Source organism: Oncorhynchus nerka, linkage group LG23, assembly GCF_034236695.1.
Source record: "Oncorhynchus nerka isolate Pitt River linkage group LG23, Oner_Uvic_2.0, whole genome shotgun sequence".
Taxonomy (NCBI): domain Eukaryota; kingdom Metazoa; phylum Chordata; class Actinopteri; order Salmoniformes; family Salmonidae; genus Oncorhynchus; species Oncorhynchus nerka.
In genome coordinates, this window is record NC_088418.1 from 31201044 (window position 1) to 31217580 (window position 16537).

Consider the following 16537-nt stretch of genomic DNA (forward strand, 5'->3'; position numbering starts at 1 on the left):
ACGCTAATGACCATACAAAGATGTCTAAAAAGATAAAGGTAGCAGAAAGGTAAACCGACGAATAGAAGTGTAATATTTTCAGAAACTATTCAAATGAGTGACTCAGAACAACCAGTAAGTTGACCGTTGTTGTGCTTCTTCGTGTGCCAAGCTGAGATACACATGTGTTGTTTAAAGTACATTCGGCTAAACCTCTCATCATTCTCAAAACAACCAGCCTACGTACACGTGCTGCATCACATCACATGCGTCGAATACACGCGACTGTTCATACATCAAAGTTGTAGTAACCATCGAGTCTAGTTCATTCTAAATTGTATGTCAAGTTAGTCAATGGCGGTACTATCGACAGCAGATGTCACCCTTGTATTTTCCTCCCTCTACTTTCTTTCAGGAGACTGAAACCGCAGTCTCTCAACCTCAGTGGCCAGAGAACGGAGGCCAATGGAGCGATGAAGAAGGGGGGGCAGGCATGGACGAGTGTGGATTGGCAGAGATGGCAGAGGAGGATGAGGAAATAGATATCTACAACAATGAGACGTTTGGAATGGGTATGTTTTTTTTTTTTTTTTTTTTTTTTTTTACTGTTTAATGATGCACCAATGCATCAATATAAGTAACATTTAAAAAATCCTCATCAAGGCTGTCAATTTAAGCTAGAAATATTTGTTATTTTTCATGGGCTGCATCTCAATCCTCCGCATCCGCTATGTCGGCCTTCCGCATGTGCGGTAGCTGTGTTTGTCAGACCATGAGACCATGAGATTTCTCATGTCTCCTAGATATAGGCTAGACTCTTCAAAACCTTATTCCCCCCCCCCCGTGACCGCAAGTGCCAAGAATAAAACTAAATGGGTTCAGTTACGACGTAAATTATTCTATTTAAATGTTTTACAATGGGCCTCTAGATATGGATACAGATGTCGGGGACACAGAAGGGGATCCCACTAACCCTCTGTTCCAATTTGGAGAGAAGCCACCTGCCCCACCTGCCTTGCCATCCCTCTCCCCTAGCTCCCCCTCCTTCTCTCCCAGGGCCCGGCCACAACTCCGTGTCCAGGGCCCTCCGGGCCGACGAGGAAGGGGACAGAGGGGAGGTCAGGCCATGGCGCAGATGTTTGAAGACCCAGCTGTGGTGAGGACTGTGGAGGGGCGACCAAGTTTGCAGGTGATTACTACTCTTGCGAGGTCAGTTGTATCCAGTAGGAAGAAAATGTTTTGAAACTGGATGTAGTACCTGAACTTGTCCAATAAAACACGTTTTCTTTTGCAAAACATGTCCTCATTCAACCATTTTATTCTACGGTCTCTAGTTTGCACATTACCATTTGTTATTTCCTCAGAGCTTAGACAGTGCTATAGTGGACGTTGGGAGTGTCTCCTACTGGGATGATCCAGATGCTGTGAGTCATTTGTCACAACCCCGTTCTGATGACAAAATATATTTACTGTCATTTGACCTACTCTGCTCCTCTTTTCTCTCACAGTGGATGTTATCATCTTATGAGAGAACCAGACAAGCCTCTGGATCAGTATTGCAGGTAATGGGCGTTACACGTGGAAGACTATCAACACAGGATAATACCACTTTCTCAAAGAAATCTGATAATGAAAATGAAGGGGATTATGCCACGTTTAATAGCATTAGACCCTAATGGTTAGTTTAGCACATTTGGGTGTTCTCTTTCGACAGGACCCGGCCATTGTGTGTGTGATGGACAGTCATGCCCCTGGCAGAGGACCGAACTACCTGGACTCTCACTACCCGTTCTCCAACTCAAGTGGGAGGAGAGGGGGCCTAAGAGGGTCCTACTCAAATAGACCATTTGGGCAAAGATGCCCATCTCAGGTAATTGACTGGTAGAGTAGTTGTCTGAAGACTAGGGCACAAGGGAGAGATGGCCAAAGATAGTCTATCGCTGGGTAGTTGACCTGAGTCTTTGGTAAATATTTGTTGAAAGACTATGGAACACACTGCCCAGTCTACGGCCAATGGCAAATGTACATGTATTTGTTTACATGTTTTTGTTTAACTTCCCTTGCAGATTAATACCATGTTGCCCAGCTCTCCCATCGTCTCCCGGCGACCTTTCACCACACAACAGCCATATAACCAGGTTCCTGCCTTCCCATCAATAGTTCCCCAGTTGTGTACATTTAGAAATGATCTTCTCACAATTTGTATGAATTTGTTAATGTATCTGCATACCAGAAGCATGTAGGGAGATGTTATTCTCTAGTTATGTTGGTGTGAGTTGTAATGGAGATGTTCTGTTCACTCAGGTGGGGGGCTTCCCCTCGCCACGTCCCTGCCCCTCCACCCCTCAACCTTTAACTCCGAAAATGATGCAGCTTCGCTTTGGTGCAAACTCCCCAAGACCCTCTCCCTTCTACAGCCCCTCGTCAAATCGTGTGCAGCGATTCAGGTCTGTGTCGTAATTAGATTTTGTTCCGTACCTTTCTGAGTGAAGAACCTACAAGGACAAGAGTTGGGGACACCTGCTCTCGTTCTTTAGTCTCTGACCACAATCTGATGAGCGACTCTATCTCACTATTCTATCAAATGGCTTATAATTGCACTGCATTTTCTTAGAGATGAATAGGGTTTGACCTATAATCACATATGTATCTCCCCAACAGGTTCCCTGGTCCAGTGACACAGCTTCACCCCCAACACAGACGACTGTTGAGTCAAAGACAACAGAGATCCCAAAGGTTTGTCACTACTTATTTTAAATGGACTTATATTTGATATTATTACCCTATGTCTAAAATGTGGTTGCTTGACCAGTCCTAGAGTGCGTTATGTCCAGAGATCAAAGAAACTCTTATCATGGTAAGAGTTTTGGTTGCGCATGGTTGCGCTTAATATTTCTGCAAATGTGTTGCTTCTTGGATGCATTAGTTTAAAAACTAACCTATTTCCCAGTCCCTATTCCTGGAATAAAGCACTTTTCTCTATTGTACTAGCTTTTTAGGACAGGATATGCTTGAGTGAGCCCTATTCGGACGGTATTCATTTTACTGGGGAGGTCGGGTGTGCATGGGCATAAAACAAAACACAACCTTTGAATTTCAACCCTGTGCGTATCTGCCATGTCAGTCATTTTTACATGGCGGAATAGAAGCAAGTCCAGCCAGAATAACCTACTGTTTTTCGGTAACCTCAAGTCCTCTAATAATACTAGGCCTGTGCGCATCAACATCCCTCTGTTTTCTGAGACATTTGAGTTTGACAGGTGCTGCTAGCAGTTTTTTTTAATTGTAATTTTTTACCTTTTATTTAACTAGGCAAGTCAGTTAAGAACAAATTCTTATTTTCAATGACTGCCTAGGAACAGGGGCAGAACGACAGCTAGGGGGTTTGAACTTGCAACCTTCCGGTTACTAGTCCAACGCTCTAACCACTAGGCTACCCTGCCGCCCCAGTTTGAGCAAGAAAATAAGAACTGATTTGATTAATTGATTCTTAAAACAAAGTACTGCACATATATTTCATATGAATGGCATGTATTATCAACTTGCACAGTGAATACTTTTGATTATACATTTTGTGCCAATGTATTGAAATTCAACATTGCCAATTTGTCAGTTTAGTAAGGCCTAGATGTTCAATAAAGTATTGTACCCATGCCTATTTAATGAAACCCTGACTGTTGATGTAGACAAAGCAGGGCATCCCTGACTCTCCACTGAGAAACATTTTGGAAATTTCAATTTCTCTTTCTCATCCTTAAATGCATCTCATGTGCTTCTGAACAGTGAATTTGCACATCAGCAGGATGGAGGGACTACTACCATGGGATCGCTAAAATGGCCCTAATGATTATGATCACAAAATGTAAATATTATGGACACCTTTACATTTGACAGCCAAGCACAAGTTATCGGTGTAGCCCATTATCGTCTAAACCCAGCTAGAATAAGAACCTCCAGGCTTCTGTCTTGAGTCGAAATTAAAAATTACAAGGGGAAGTTTGGAAAAACAAGTCCTGTGTGAATCGTCCTCTGGAATAACGCGCATGCTGGGGTAACAATTACGTAACCACTGTTGTCTAGTAATATTAGTCCTGTCCAAATGGGGCTTTAGTCTGTCAGCGTTGCGGTCAATTCGGAACTTAATTAAATTCCATGCATGAATTGAAATTCGAATTGGACCACACCCCACAGGAAGCGGAATTTAATTAGAATTATGTAGAATGTAATTAAACTGAGACATGATTCATGAAAGTCTCATTCCTTTGACAATTATTTTACCAAAAGCATCTGTCCCTTATTAATGCAAAAAACACAGATAGCGCTTCAAATATATTAGCTTGATTGCAACTCGATGTCAGTGTTTGTATTTTTGTCATGGTATTAGATTTGATACATTCTGGGAATTGTTCTTTCCTTTGTATTTAACATGTGAGTTATTATTATTGATCATTATAGAGGTCTTAGAATATTTCCAGACTACTGTAATGATTTAACTTGTTTATGGAGAATGTCTATAAATAAAATTACATAGTATTGGTCACCAAATGTCAAAATACAAATGTTTTTAGTGATGTATTGACTAAATTATCCTGTTTGAATTTCATTGAATTAAATTCTACCTCATTTAATTCCAATTCTCCTTCCTGTGGGGTGTGGTAAATTCAAGAATTGAATCAGAATTAGAGCAATTTGCGACTTTAATTCATAATTGGCCTCAACTCTGCTCGGTCTCCCATAAACCTGCCCCAAAGGAATTTAAAGGTACTCTGCTTTGCTTTGATAATTGAAGCTTACAATGACTTGTTGATCGCCCTCTAGAAAACCAGACAGCTGGGACCCCTACTGTAACCTCATGTCGGCTAAAGAGAAAGAGTGGATCATTAGACTACAGATGATTCAGCTCCAGAGCGAGAATCCCCACCTGGACGACTACTACTACCAGGTACTGTAGGTTGGCTGGCACTTCTCACTCCTCTCATTCTTTGTTGTCTTTAACCTTCAATCCTCCGAAATAGGATTTTAGTTCCACATTCTCCTCCAATAACTTGGCACCCAATTCTCTACTAAAACCCCCACAGCTATCTTTCTGCATGTTCTTTCTTTTATACCATAACCACAGTTTATTTTTGGAACGATTTCCAGATGCATGATGGCTCTCCTCTCACATTGTCCTGTAGGAGTACTATCGGCGAATGGAGGCCAAGCTGGCAGAGGAGGAGTTGGGCATGCGGGGCAAGAGGGAGCCACCCAAACTCACCACCCCCTATGTCACCAAGATGGACTCTTACACCCCAGGTTTTTCCATATACCCCACATGCACTTGTCCTTATCTGTGCATGGTGCTGAAGTGTACTTTGGAAGTGGGCATTGTTTGTATACGGCTTAATGTTAGTTTTTTTCAACCGGAGTGATGCTGTTGCTCTTTCAGTGGTGCACATCGAGGGTTCCCTAGGCCAGGTCGCCGTGTCGACGTGTTTCTCTCCTCGACGAGCGATCAATGCAGTTGCAGCCCACTGTCCACATGAGGTGAGGACATGCTTTGGGCACTTTTTGAAACCCTTTTTGAAGAAAGTACAACAGTTAAACTGCAAGTGTGCGTTCTCTGAATGGTCTCTTCCCGCAGGAACTCAAAGACATCAGGCAACAGCGATTGGATGTCCTAAAGAAAATAGAAAAGGTAAAGTACAGCAAATGGCATCTTAAAGGAGTGTTCCACTTTATTTTCATCCCAAAAATGTATGTATACACAACCTTTCAAAAGTTTGCGGTCACTTAGAAATGTCCTTGTTTTTGAAAGAAAAGCATTTTTTTCCCCCATCCATTTTAAAATAACCTGAAATACAGTGTAGACATTAATGTTGTAACTGACTATTTTAGCTGGAAAAGGCAGGATTTTAACGGAATATCTACATAGGCGTACAGAGTCCCATTTTCAGCAACCATCACGCCTGTGTTCCAATGGCACATTGTTAGCTAATCCAAGTGTATCATTTTTAAAGACTACTGAAAACCCTTTTGCAATTATGTTTGCACAGCTGAAAACTGTTCTGGTTAAAGAAGCAATAAAACTGGCCTCCTTCAGACTAGTTGAGTATCTGGAGCATCAGCATTTGTGGGTTCAATTACAGGCTTAAAATGGCCAGAAACAAAGAACTTTCTTCTGAAACTCGTCAGTTAATTCTTGTTCTGAGAAATGAAGGCTATTCCATGTGAGAAATTGCCAAGAAAACGGTTCTGTATTCCCTTCACAGAACCGCGCAAACGGGCTCTAACTAGAATAGAAAGAGTGGGAGGCCCCGGTGCACAACTGAGCAAGAGGAGAAGTACATTAGCGTGTGTAGTTTGAGAAACAAACGCCTCACAAGCCCTCAACTGGCAGCTTCATTAAATAGTACCCGCAAAACACCAGTCTCAAAGTCAACTGTGAAGAGGCGACTCTGGGATCCTGGCCTTCAGCGGATCAGTGTTGACGTTGAGACTGGAGTTTTGCGGCTACTATTTAATGAAGCTTCCAGTTGAGGATTTGAAGCACCTGTTTCTCAGTATACCGGCAACATCTCTCTCAGGAGTATGACAGGAGTCCACAGGGAGAGAAGACATGCGAGAAGAAACTGTTGATAGCTTAGATTGGATGCTGTAAGCGGTTGCTGGATCTGACTCTGGTCTCGGTAGAAGTGGTGCGGACAGGGCCATATTGAAAGCCTTTGTCACTTTTCTTCAGCCAGTTACACCGTGTTTTGCGGTTCACACACTGTCCTCGTGGTCAAATTATCCCTTCCATGCATTAAGACACCAACTGTGACCTCGAGAAGAAAGATCAGAATAACAGTTAATTTCCGATTCAGGAAATCCAGACAAGCGTTGACTTTAAATTATTACTTTAACCAATTCTTAATACCAGTGTCTAAACATGTGTCAAAGAGAATAACACATTCTATTGAAACAATTTTTTTCAAATTGGCTTATCCTCCCCATCACACTTAACTTCATCACAGAGCCACAGGATCAGGAAGTTAGACCTCTAACACATCGGGAGAAATCTCAACGATCCAGCAGTCCTAATCTGGTAAGATTTGTATAAAAACAGAATAAGCAACACGACAGTACACTCCTTCACATCACTTAATACATTCCTTACTTTTCACTCTGTGTGAGAACTTCAATCCAAAACTTGTACCTCCCCCATTTTGACAACTCCCAATTTGAGTAAAAAAAAATGGAACAATGTTCAAAATAGAACAATAAACACTACCCTCAATAATTCCATGAATGTGTGTGTGTGTGGTTGCAGTCGGACGTTTACATTCACTTAGGTTGGAGTTATTAACTCGTTTTTCAACCACTCCACAAATTTCTTGTTAATTAACAAACTATAGTTTTGGCAAGTCGGTTAGGGCATTTACTTTGCATGACACAAGTCATTTTTCCAACAATTGTTTACAGACAGATTATTTCACTTATCATTCACTTTTTCACAACTCCAGTAAGTCTGAAGTTTACAAGACCTCAGGAAAAAAAATTGGAGACCCCCCGCCCCCCCAAGTCTAGCTGATCCTTGGGAGCAATTTCTAAATGCCTGAAGGTACCATATTCATCTGTACAAACAATAGTACGCAAGTATAAACACCATGGGACCACGCAGTCGTCATACCGCTCAGGAAGGAGACGTGTTCTGTCTCCTAGAGATGAATGTATTTTGGTGCGAAAAGTGCAAATCAATGCCAGAACAACAGCAAAGGACCTTGTGAAGATGCTGGAGGAAATGGGTACAGAAGTATCTGTCTCCACAGTAAAACAAGTCCTATATCGACATAACCTGAGAGGCCGCTCAGCAAGGAAGAAGCCGCTGCTCCAAAATCGCCATAAAAAAGCCAGACCACAGTTTGCAACTGCACACAGAGACGAAGATCGTACTTTTTGGAGAAGTGTCTTCTGGTCTGATGAAACAAAAATAGAACTGTTTGGCCATAATGACCATCGTTATGTTTGGAGGAAAAAGGGGGATGCTTGCCAGCTGAGGAACACCATCCCAACCGTGAAGCACTGGGTGGCAGCATGTTGTGGGGGTGCTTTGCTACACGGGGGACAGGTGCACTTTACAAAATGGATGGCATCCTGAGGATGGAAATGTAGGTGGCTAAATTGAAGCAACATCTGAAGACAACAGTCAGGAAGTTAAAGCTTGGTTGCAAATGGGTCTTCCAAATGGACAATGGCCCCAAGCATACTTCCAAAGTTGTGGCAACATGGCTTAAGGACAACAAGTGACGGTATTGGAGTGGCCATCACAAAGCCCTGACCTCAATCCTATAGAAAATGTGTGAATTTTTTACTAAGATTAAATGTCAGGAATTGTGAAACTGCGTTTTAAATGAATTTGGGTAATGTGTATGTAAACTTCCGACTTCAACTGTATATATTTATACCCATATGGTCATAGGAAAATGGACTTAATGCAGCTTACCTTTAGTCAAAGGCAACACCCTATCCTTCTTCCTGTTGGTCCAAATCACACATGGCTAAGAACTATGAACTTATCCATAATGATCAATATTACAAATGACCTACATTATCCAAATGGCTTTCCAGTGAGGGTGATCAAACCACACTGGAATGTCATGTCAGAGGTCATACAAACCCTTCAAAGAAGTGTTTCTTACTATATTAGACAAATTAATGTTACAGTCAAACATTTCATACATTTTCGTATCCTACATGTCTTAACAAAAGAATTTACACGTGTTTAACTCGGAACAAAACAACTTCAGAAAATTCTATGTGTCTGCACCTTTTTAAGATGACTTTGCATGAGGACAAATGGAAAAATCACTAAACCCAAATTAAATACAACTCACAATAAATCACAGTATTTTTTTATAACGCCAACAAATAGTCCTAACAAGTGTGTGTGTGGGTATTTGCAAACCTTATGGTAAAAACCAAAATGGCCAGGCTTTATTTAATTTGGTAGTTTACTGCCTCAATCTCACCCGCTGCTCTCTCCAAGACCAGTCTCGGGGAAACATTCCAAAGAGATGATGAAACCTATTCTGTAAAAGAAAGTGTACATGTTAGCATTCACTATGCTACATCTTAATCAGCAATCCATGATAATGGATTACTCCATTCATTAAATGTTTGTTTTAATCCACCCCTTTATTTAGCATGTACTACCCTTAGACATGGCAACTATCTTGTCACCGAATTTAACGATTTTACTGGTCTCTCTTCCCCATGATTCTCCATAACCACCGCACCTCAATGTTCATGAACAAATAAATGTTAAATTAATTTTAGTTTTGGTAACCAATGCTAATTCCTCGTGACCCCTCACTTTCGTCCATTTATATAAATCTATTTCACAATAAAATGACGTAAAATGTCTCACGAGATTAAAACCCCCCCAAGGTTTTCTGAGTGTTTGGCCAAATAATTCTAATTTGTTACCTCTTTAGAATCCATTCCGCTGGCATTTCGCATAGATTCTCCAAGCCAAAATACTTAGCCAATTTCTCATAAGGAATCTGATATTTGATCCTTAGCATCTATTAAAAAGTTGTGAAAACGTGGTCTCCTACTTCTCCATTCACATGAAGACCGTTATCTCTATGAACCACTACGTATCTAACCAAGGCCATAGACCGCTATGTCAAAGTTCCAGAGACCGTTCCACAGGTGCATGTTCATTTATTGTTCAATGAACCAGAAACAATGGGAAACTGTGTTTAAACCCTTTACAATGAAGATCTTTGAAGTTATTTGGATTTTTACGAATGACCTGGAAAATGATGTTTTTTTGCAGAGTTTACATACACACTGCATATATACATACCATATACATTTTTAAAAAGTCACTTGAACCCAGTCTGACACAAGATTCATATGGTAGACAAGCCTATACACAATTTATATACACACCATTAACCATAGAAGCAAAAATTGTTTTTTACAATTATAGGTAGCCCTTTAAAAAAAAAATGTATTCCAGGCTTTATCTAAATATTGTGTAAATGGAAATACACAATGGACAAAAACAATTTCAATTTCTTCTCACTCAACCACACAATGTCAGGGTATATCTGGTGTGCTTTCTAGAGCAAGAGTATATCTTGGTAGAAAGAGCAATGGAGGATAAATTAGTTTCATTCTTCCAAGTCATAATTACGTAGTCTTTCCTCTTCCGTTTCACCACAACACCGACCTGTTTCAATACGCAATATCCCTGCTCTTACCTGTGCACATTGATCTCTTTTTAGGTAGGTTATACATAATATATATCTCACACGAATTCACCCTTAATCAAACAAAAGGTTCTAAATTTATTTGTGCTATATCTCCGAGGCCCACTTTCAGTCCGCACAGAGTGAACCCTCTATTCTTGTTGCATGAAACATCGATTTTGATGCAATTACAGTATTATGACAGTGCAATTTTCTCCATAACTTCTATAAAATCCATTTATATATATGTAAAAAAAAAAAAAAAAAATCAATAAGTAATTTCAATATGCCACTGTCTCCTGTAGTTGTTCATGGTGCTGCTGGAGGTAGAAGAGGGGCAGAGGATGAAGGCACAGGTGCTGGGGGAGGGTGAGGAGAAGGGGATGATGGAGAAAACTGAGATAAAAGTGGAGTACATCTACTCCCAGCTACAGCATCCCGACCTGTGAGTCCTGCTCTGCCGGTTGTATCAAGTCACCTTGAGCTAAAGTTCCTTCAAAGTATTCATACCTCTAGACTTATTCCACATTTTGTTACACCCTGAATTATGGATTAAATATAATTATCATTCATCTATACAGAATACCCCATAATGACATTGAAAAAACATGTTTTTAGAAATGTTTTCAGCATTTAATTTTCAATAAATCTGCTCTCATTTACATAAGTATTTACACCCCTGGGACGAGTACAGATTTGAGTCGTCTTGGGTATGTTTCTTTCAGCTTTGTTTCATCTGGATTTGGGTATTTTATCATTCTTTTTGAACAGCAATCAAGTCTTAAAACAGATTTTCAATGGGATTCAAGTTGGTCTTTGGCTGGGCCACTTAAGGACTATCATGTTCTTGTTCTAAATCCATTCCAGTGTTGATTTGGCTTTATTCTTGGTCATTGCTGTTGTACTGTAAATCTTTACCCTAGTCTGTCATTTGCACTCTGAAGCAGGTTTTCATCAAGGATTTGGTTCCATTCATTGTTCCTTCTATCTTTACCAGGCTCTCAGTCCCTGCTGCTCAAAAGCATCCCCATAGCATGATGCTGCCGTCACCATGCTTCACGGTAGGGATGGTGTTAGATGGGAGATGAGCTGTGCCTGGTTTTCTCCAGACATGGCGCTTTGCATTCAGGCCAAAGAGTTAATTTTGTCTCATCAGACCAGTCGTTTGCCTTATGATCTGTCTTTCATGCACCTTTTGTGAACTCCAGGCATATTGTCATGTGCCTTTTTCTCAGGAGTGGCTTCAGTCTGGCCACTCTCCCATAAAGCCCAGATTGAAGTGCTGTAGAGACTGCTGCCCTTCTGGCAGGTTTTACGATATCAGCCAAGGAACTCTGTTCTGTCAGTGTCCTTGGTCACCTCCTTGCCTGGTTGCTTAGTTTGGTCGGACAGCCAGCTCTAGGCAGTCTGGGTAGTTCCACATATATTTTCTTTCACTTTTCCTTTGCTGGAGACCACTGTGCTTTTGGAAACTTTCAACACTCAAGAAATTGTTTTATACCCTTCCCCAGATATACACTATGGGTCAAGTTTTAGAACACCTACTCATTCAAGGGTTTTTATTTTTAATATTTTCTAAATTGTAGAATAATGGTGACAAACTATGAAATAACACATGGAATCGTGTGTTAAACCAATCAAAATATATTTGAGATTCTTCAAATAGCCACCCTTTGCCTTGATAGCTTTGCACACTCTTGGCATTCTCTCAACCAGCTTAACCAAGAATACTTTTCCAACAATCTTGAAGGAGTTCCCACATGTGCTGTGCACTTGTTGGCTGCTTTTCCTTCACTCTGCAGTCCGACTCATCCCAAACCATCTCAATTTGGTTGAGGCCGGGTGATTGTGGAGGCCAGATCATCTGATGCAGCACTCCACTTCTTGATCAAATACTCCTTACACAGCCTGGAGGTGTGTTTTGGGTCTTTGTCTTGTAGAAAAACAAATGAGTCCCACCAAACCCAAACCAGATGGAATGGCATATTGCTGCAGAATGCTGTGATAGCCATGCTCGTTAAGTGTGCCTTGAAATCCAAATACATCAGTGTCACCAGCAAAGCACCCCCACACCATAACGCCTCCATGATTTACGGTGGGAAATACACATGCAGAGATCATCTGTTCACCCACACCGCGCCTCACAAAGAACCAAAAAGGTGGAACCAAAAATCTAATTTGGACTCCAGAACAAAGGACAAATTCCCACCGGTCTAATGTCCATTGCTGGTGTTTCTTGGCTCAAGCAAGTCTTCTTATTGGTGTCCTTTTAGTAGTGGTTTCTTTGCGGCAATTAGACTATGAAGGCCTGATTTCACGCAGTCTCCTCTGAACGGTTGATGTTGAGATGTCTGTTACTTGAACTCTGAAGCATTTATTTGGAATGCAAATTCTGAGCAGCGGTAACGGTCTTCCATTTCTGTGGTGGTCCTCATGCATGACCGCCAGTTTCATCATAGAGTTTGATGGTTTTTGCGACTGCACTTAACTTCAAGAACTTAGTTTATTTTTCTGGATTGACTGACCTTCATGCATTAAAGTAATGGACTGTTTTTCTTTGCTTATTGGAGCTGTTCTTCCCATAATAGTATACCACTCCTATCTTATCACTACACAACTGATTGGTTCAAATGCTTTAAGAAGGTAAGAAATTCCACAAATTAACTTTTTAACAAGGCACACCTGTTAATTGAAATGCATTCCAGGTGACCTCATGAAGCTGGTTGAGAGAATGCCAAATGTGCAAAGCTGCCATCAAGGTAAAGGGTGGCTATTTTGAAAAATCTCATATTTTGATTTGTTTAAAGCTTTTTTTTTGGTTACTACATGATTCCATGTGTTCTGTATTTTTGATGTCTATTTTACAATGTAGAAAATAGTAAAAATAACCATTTTGAATGAGTAGGTGTTCAAAAGTTTTAGAACGGTAGTATATGCCTCCTCATAATTCTCGGAGATCTACAGAGATATAGTTATGGTAATGTTTCTGACATGCACTGTCAACTGAAACCTTATACACTGATTGTATAAAACATTTAGAACACCTGCTCTCTTTATGACCTAGACTGACCAGGTGAAAGCTACAGTATGATCCCTTATTGATGTCACTTGTTAAATCCACTTCAATCAGTGGAGATGAAGGGGAGGAGACAAGTTGAAGGATATTTTAAGCCTTGACTTGGCTTGTGTATGTGTGCCATTCAGAGGGTGAATGGGCAAGACAAAAGATTAAAGTGTTGAACGGGGTATGGTAGCAAGTGCCAGGCGCACCGGTTTGTGTCAAGAACTGCAACGCTGGTGGGTTTTTCATGCTCAACAGTTTCAACAGAGTAGTTCACCACCCAAAGGACATCCAGCCAACTTGAGTCAACATGAGCCAGCATCCTTGTAGACTCCATGCCCTGATGAATTTAGGCTGTTCTGATGGCAGGGAGTCCAACTGTGGCCAATTGTTTGGACATGATTTAGAAACACCTGTCTACACACAGTGTACAAAACATTAAGAACACCTTACTAATATTGTGTTGCGCCCCACCTCCCCCTTCTGAAAACTTTGCCATTATGACTTTTTTTCCCCACACCCATCTGTTTAATCTGTTTTTGAATTCATGCTGGAACACAACAAAATGTGGAGTAAGTCCAGGGGTATGAACACTTTCTGAAGGCACTGGTCTACTTTAAACACCAAATTGAACAAGTAATCCCCGCATCCATTTAGAAATACTTAACTTTCAGATTTTCTCACAAATTATTGTTATACAGTGATTCAGTACTTGTCAAGTATTTGACAAATATTTCACCCTAGAGAGGCAGGGGAAGAATTTCTGCCATGTCTCCTGGTGTCCAAAGGAAAGCAGCTACTGGCTCGACTCCTCCCCTTCCTTTCCCATGACGCCGCGTTGAAAGTCTTAAGCATGGTGACATCTCACCTGCCTGTACTCATGAGCAGAGACTCAGATGAGGTCAGTTAAAAAATGTAAAAGTAATGTTCCGGTGTATAACCTAGTGTTGTGGAACGTTTAAATATATAATATGTAGAACAAACATGCCTCTGACTTGTAGAGTAAGGAATCAAGTCAGTTATTTTAGTTTTGCCTAATGAACATGGCACTGTTTATGTATGAAATGCTGCTTGCTTGACTGAAGAATAATCCATACTCTCACTTCCACACAACCGTGGCGTTCCACACATCCCTGCAGTCTCTTCCGGTTTTGTACCCGTCTCTTCGAATTGTGATCGGAGGCATGACCTTCAGTCAACTTATTGGGGTCCTTAAAGACTTTACGGCATCACTTCCCGATGGCAGCGTGTGCCTCTCACTTGTCTGCCAAAGCAAGGTTTGTTGCGCTTTTCACTTTCTCACATACAAAGAATGGTATGCTACGCTACAATATTTGACTATCCAATATTTTACTATTGTGTGTTGCGCTGTTGTCTTGTTCGTCATTCTCCCGTTTTACCTTTCAGTTTGGGCTCTCCTTACTCTACGCTCTGCTGTCCCAAGGAGAGAGGCTACTGTCCTCTGATGTTCCTCTGGAGCCCAGCATTGGTGACTTTGAAACCTGGTACAACTGCCTTCATTCCTAGCAATATCTTTGTCCACATGCAACACTGTCCCTAAGTTGTAAATCGACATACTCCTAGGCTAAAGTTAAGCGTGTCTGTACATGATCCTTGCCCCTTGTTCATATTGACCATTTTTGTCATCTTTATCTCCAGGACAGACACAGTCTTCCTGGTGGCATCACAGCTATCCCAGAGTGCTCTGGTGGAGCCCCTTCTCCTACCCTCAAACCTTCTCACACTCTTCTGCCGCTACCTGGACAAGCGTACCATCCACCAGCTGAAGAGCAATATGGAGTGAGTGTCAGAATTGACAGCACATTCTATTATTATTTGATTTAAGAGATGCATGCATTGAAAAAAACAATAGTTAATCGTAACCAATCCCAAGGTGTATTCATTTAAAAACATTGTCTCTCATCTAGATCTGCGACTGGATACCTGGCTCCTCCGTCGTAGTAGGCAAGGACATCTGAAGCAGAGACTGTTTTGGCTAATGTACAGAATGTGTAATGGGCACCAAAATGAAAACGAGTGGGCATGCATACCCTGAGGTATTCCCTCGGCCTAGACGTACCACAGTATGGCTGCGTTTACACAGACGGACCAATTCTGATTTTTTTGTTTTTCAATAATTGGTCTTTTGAGTAATCAGATCAGCGCTGAAAAATATTTGATGTGAAAAGATCTGTGATTTGTCAAAAGACCAATTAGTGGAAAAAAATATCAGATTTGGCCTACCTGAGTAAACGCAACCTATGCTACCCATGCATTGTCTCCTTGTATGCAAAATGTGTTGTCTTAGAACACATGAATGCCATTCTTCTTATTCCTTCCTTTTTTCTTCCCTCATTCCCTCACTTTTTTTTGCACCATTCCGTTGTCTCGATCTGTTTCCTTTATCTGCTCCTTTTTATTTCCTACTTTCCTCCTCTTAGTCTCCAGTCCAGCAACTCAGATTTTCTCTAGTCACCAAAATTATCTTAATTTTTTAACCTCTATAATCCAGTCCATAGTTTTAACTGCTACAGTACCATAGTACCACAATGTGGTGTAATGGACACCAGTTAGTCCTATGATGTAACACAGCCATTAGATGGGGCTGAGCGATTGATACGTCAGCTCTCACTCTCCAGCTAACCTGCCTAACATTCAAGTCAAAATGAAAATATCAATCGATGTGTAATATCATTTCGGGAAGAGTAAGCTGTCATTTATCATTTTCATGATTTAAACGGTCTACTCCAAAGAAATTGGTGTCTGAATCATGGAGGATTGTGCAGTTGCACTTTGTTAGTATGTGCGTAGGTTACATTTTGTCATGGAAAAATGTGTTTTCGTAAAATCAAATTGACTTAAAAAAATATTTGGAAGTTTGGTTTCTTTCTAAAAGATAAATGTATATGGTTTTCTAAAATGTGCCATATGCTTTCTTCAATATTTATTTGAATATTTAAGTTGTAACTTGATCAAATTGAATCAGTTTAGTTGGAAACAGAATAATCACTCTTGTATAGCACTTGCAACATAAGAAATAAAATTCTTTAAAAATAATTTGTCTTTAGTTTGAACTGTGTACACACCCCAAAACCCGCTCTGCAAGAGTAGACTTGGGTTGATGACCCGTGTGTTGTCTGTTAGATATGGATCTCTTTGTGTAGGCTACTGGACAATTTTCTGTGAATATATTTTCAACGTGTGTGTGTATATACCCCTTCAAATGAGTGGCTTTGGTTATTTCAGCCACACCTATTGCTGACAGGTGTAAAATTGA

The 16537-nt window shown here is 40.7% G+C and overlaps 1 protein-coding gene across 1 annotated transcript; it reads left to right on the forward strand.

Annotated features, from left to right (window-relative positions):
* The first annotated feature begins 21 nt into the window (after positions 1-21).
* On the forward strand, positions 22-16317 carry patl2 (PAT1 homolog 2). The gene is made up of 19 exons (XM_029629719.2): positions 22-114; positions 395-551; positions 909-1168; positions 1344-1403; positions 1488-1541; positions 1694-1849; positions 2046-2117; positions 2284-2426; positions 2641-2715; positions 4798-4921; positions 5157-5274; positions 5408-5505; positions 5603-5656; positions 10505-10644; positions 14005-14161; positions 14400-14537; positions 14668-14765; positions 14920-15060; positions 15189-16317. The coding sequence occupies exons 1-19, from the start codon at positions 94-96 to the stop codon at positions 15220-15222; spliced, it is 2100 nt and encodes a 699-aa protein (XP_029485579.1). The 5' UTR covers positions 22-93; the 3' UTR covers positions 15223-16317.
* The last annotated feature ends 220 nt before the right edge of the window (positions 16318-16537 follow it).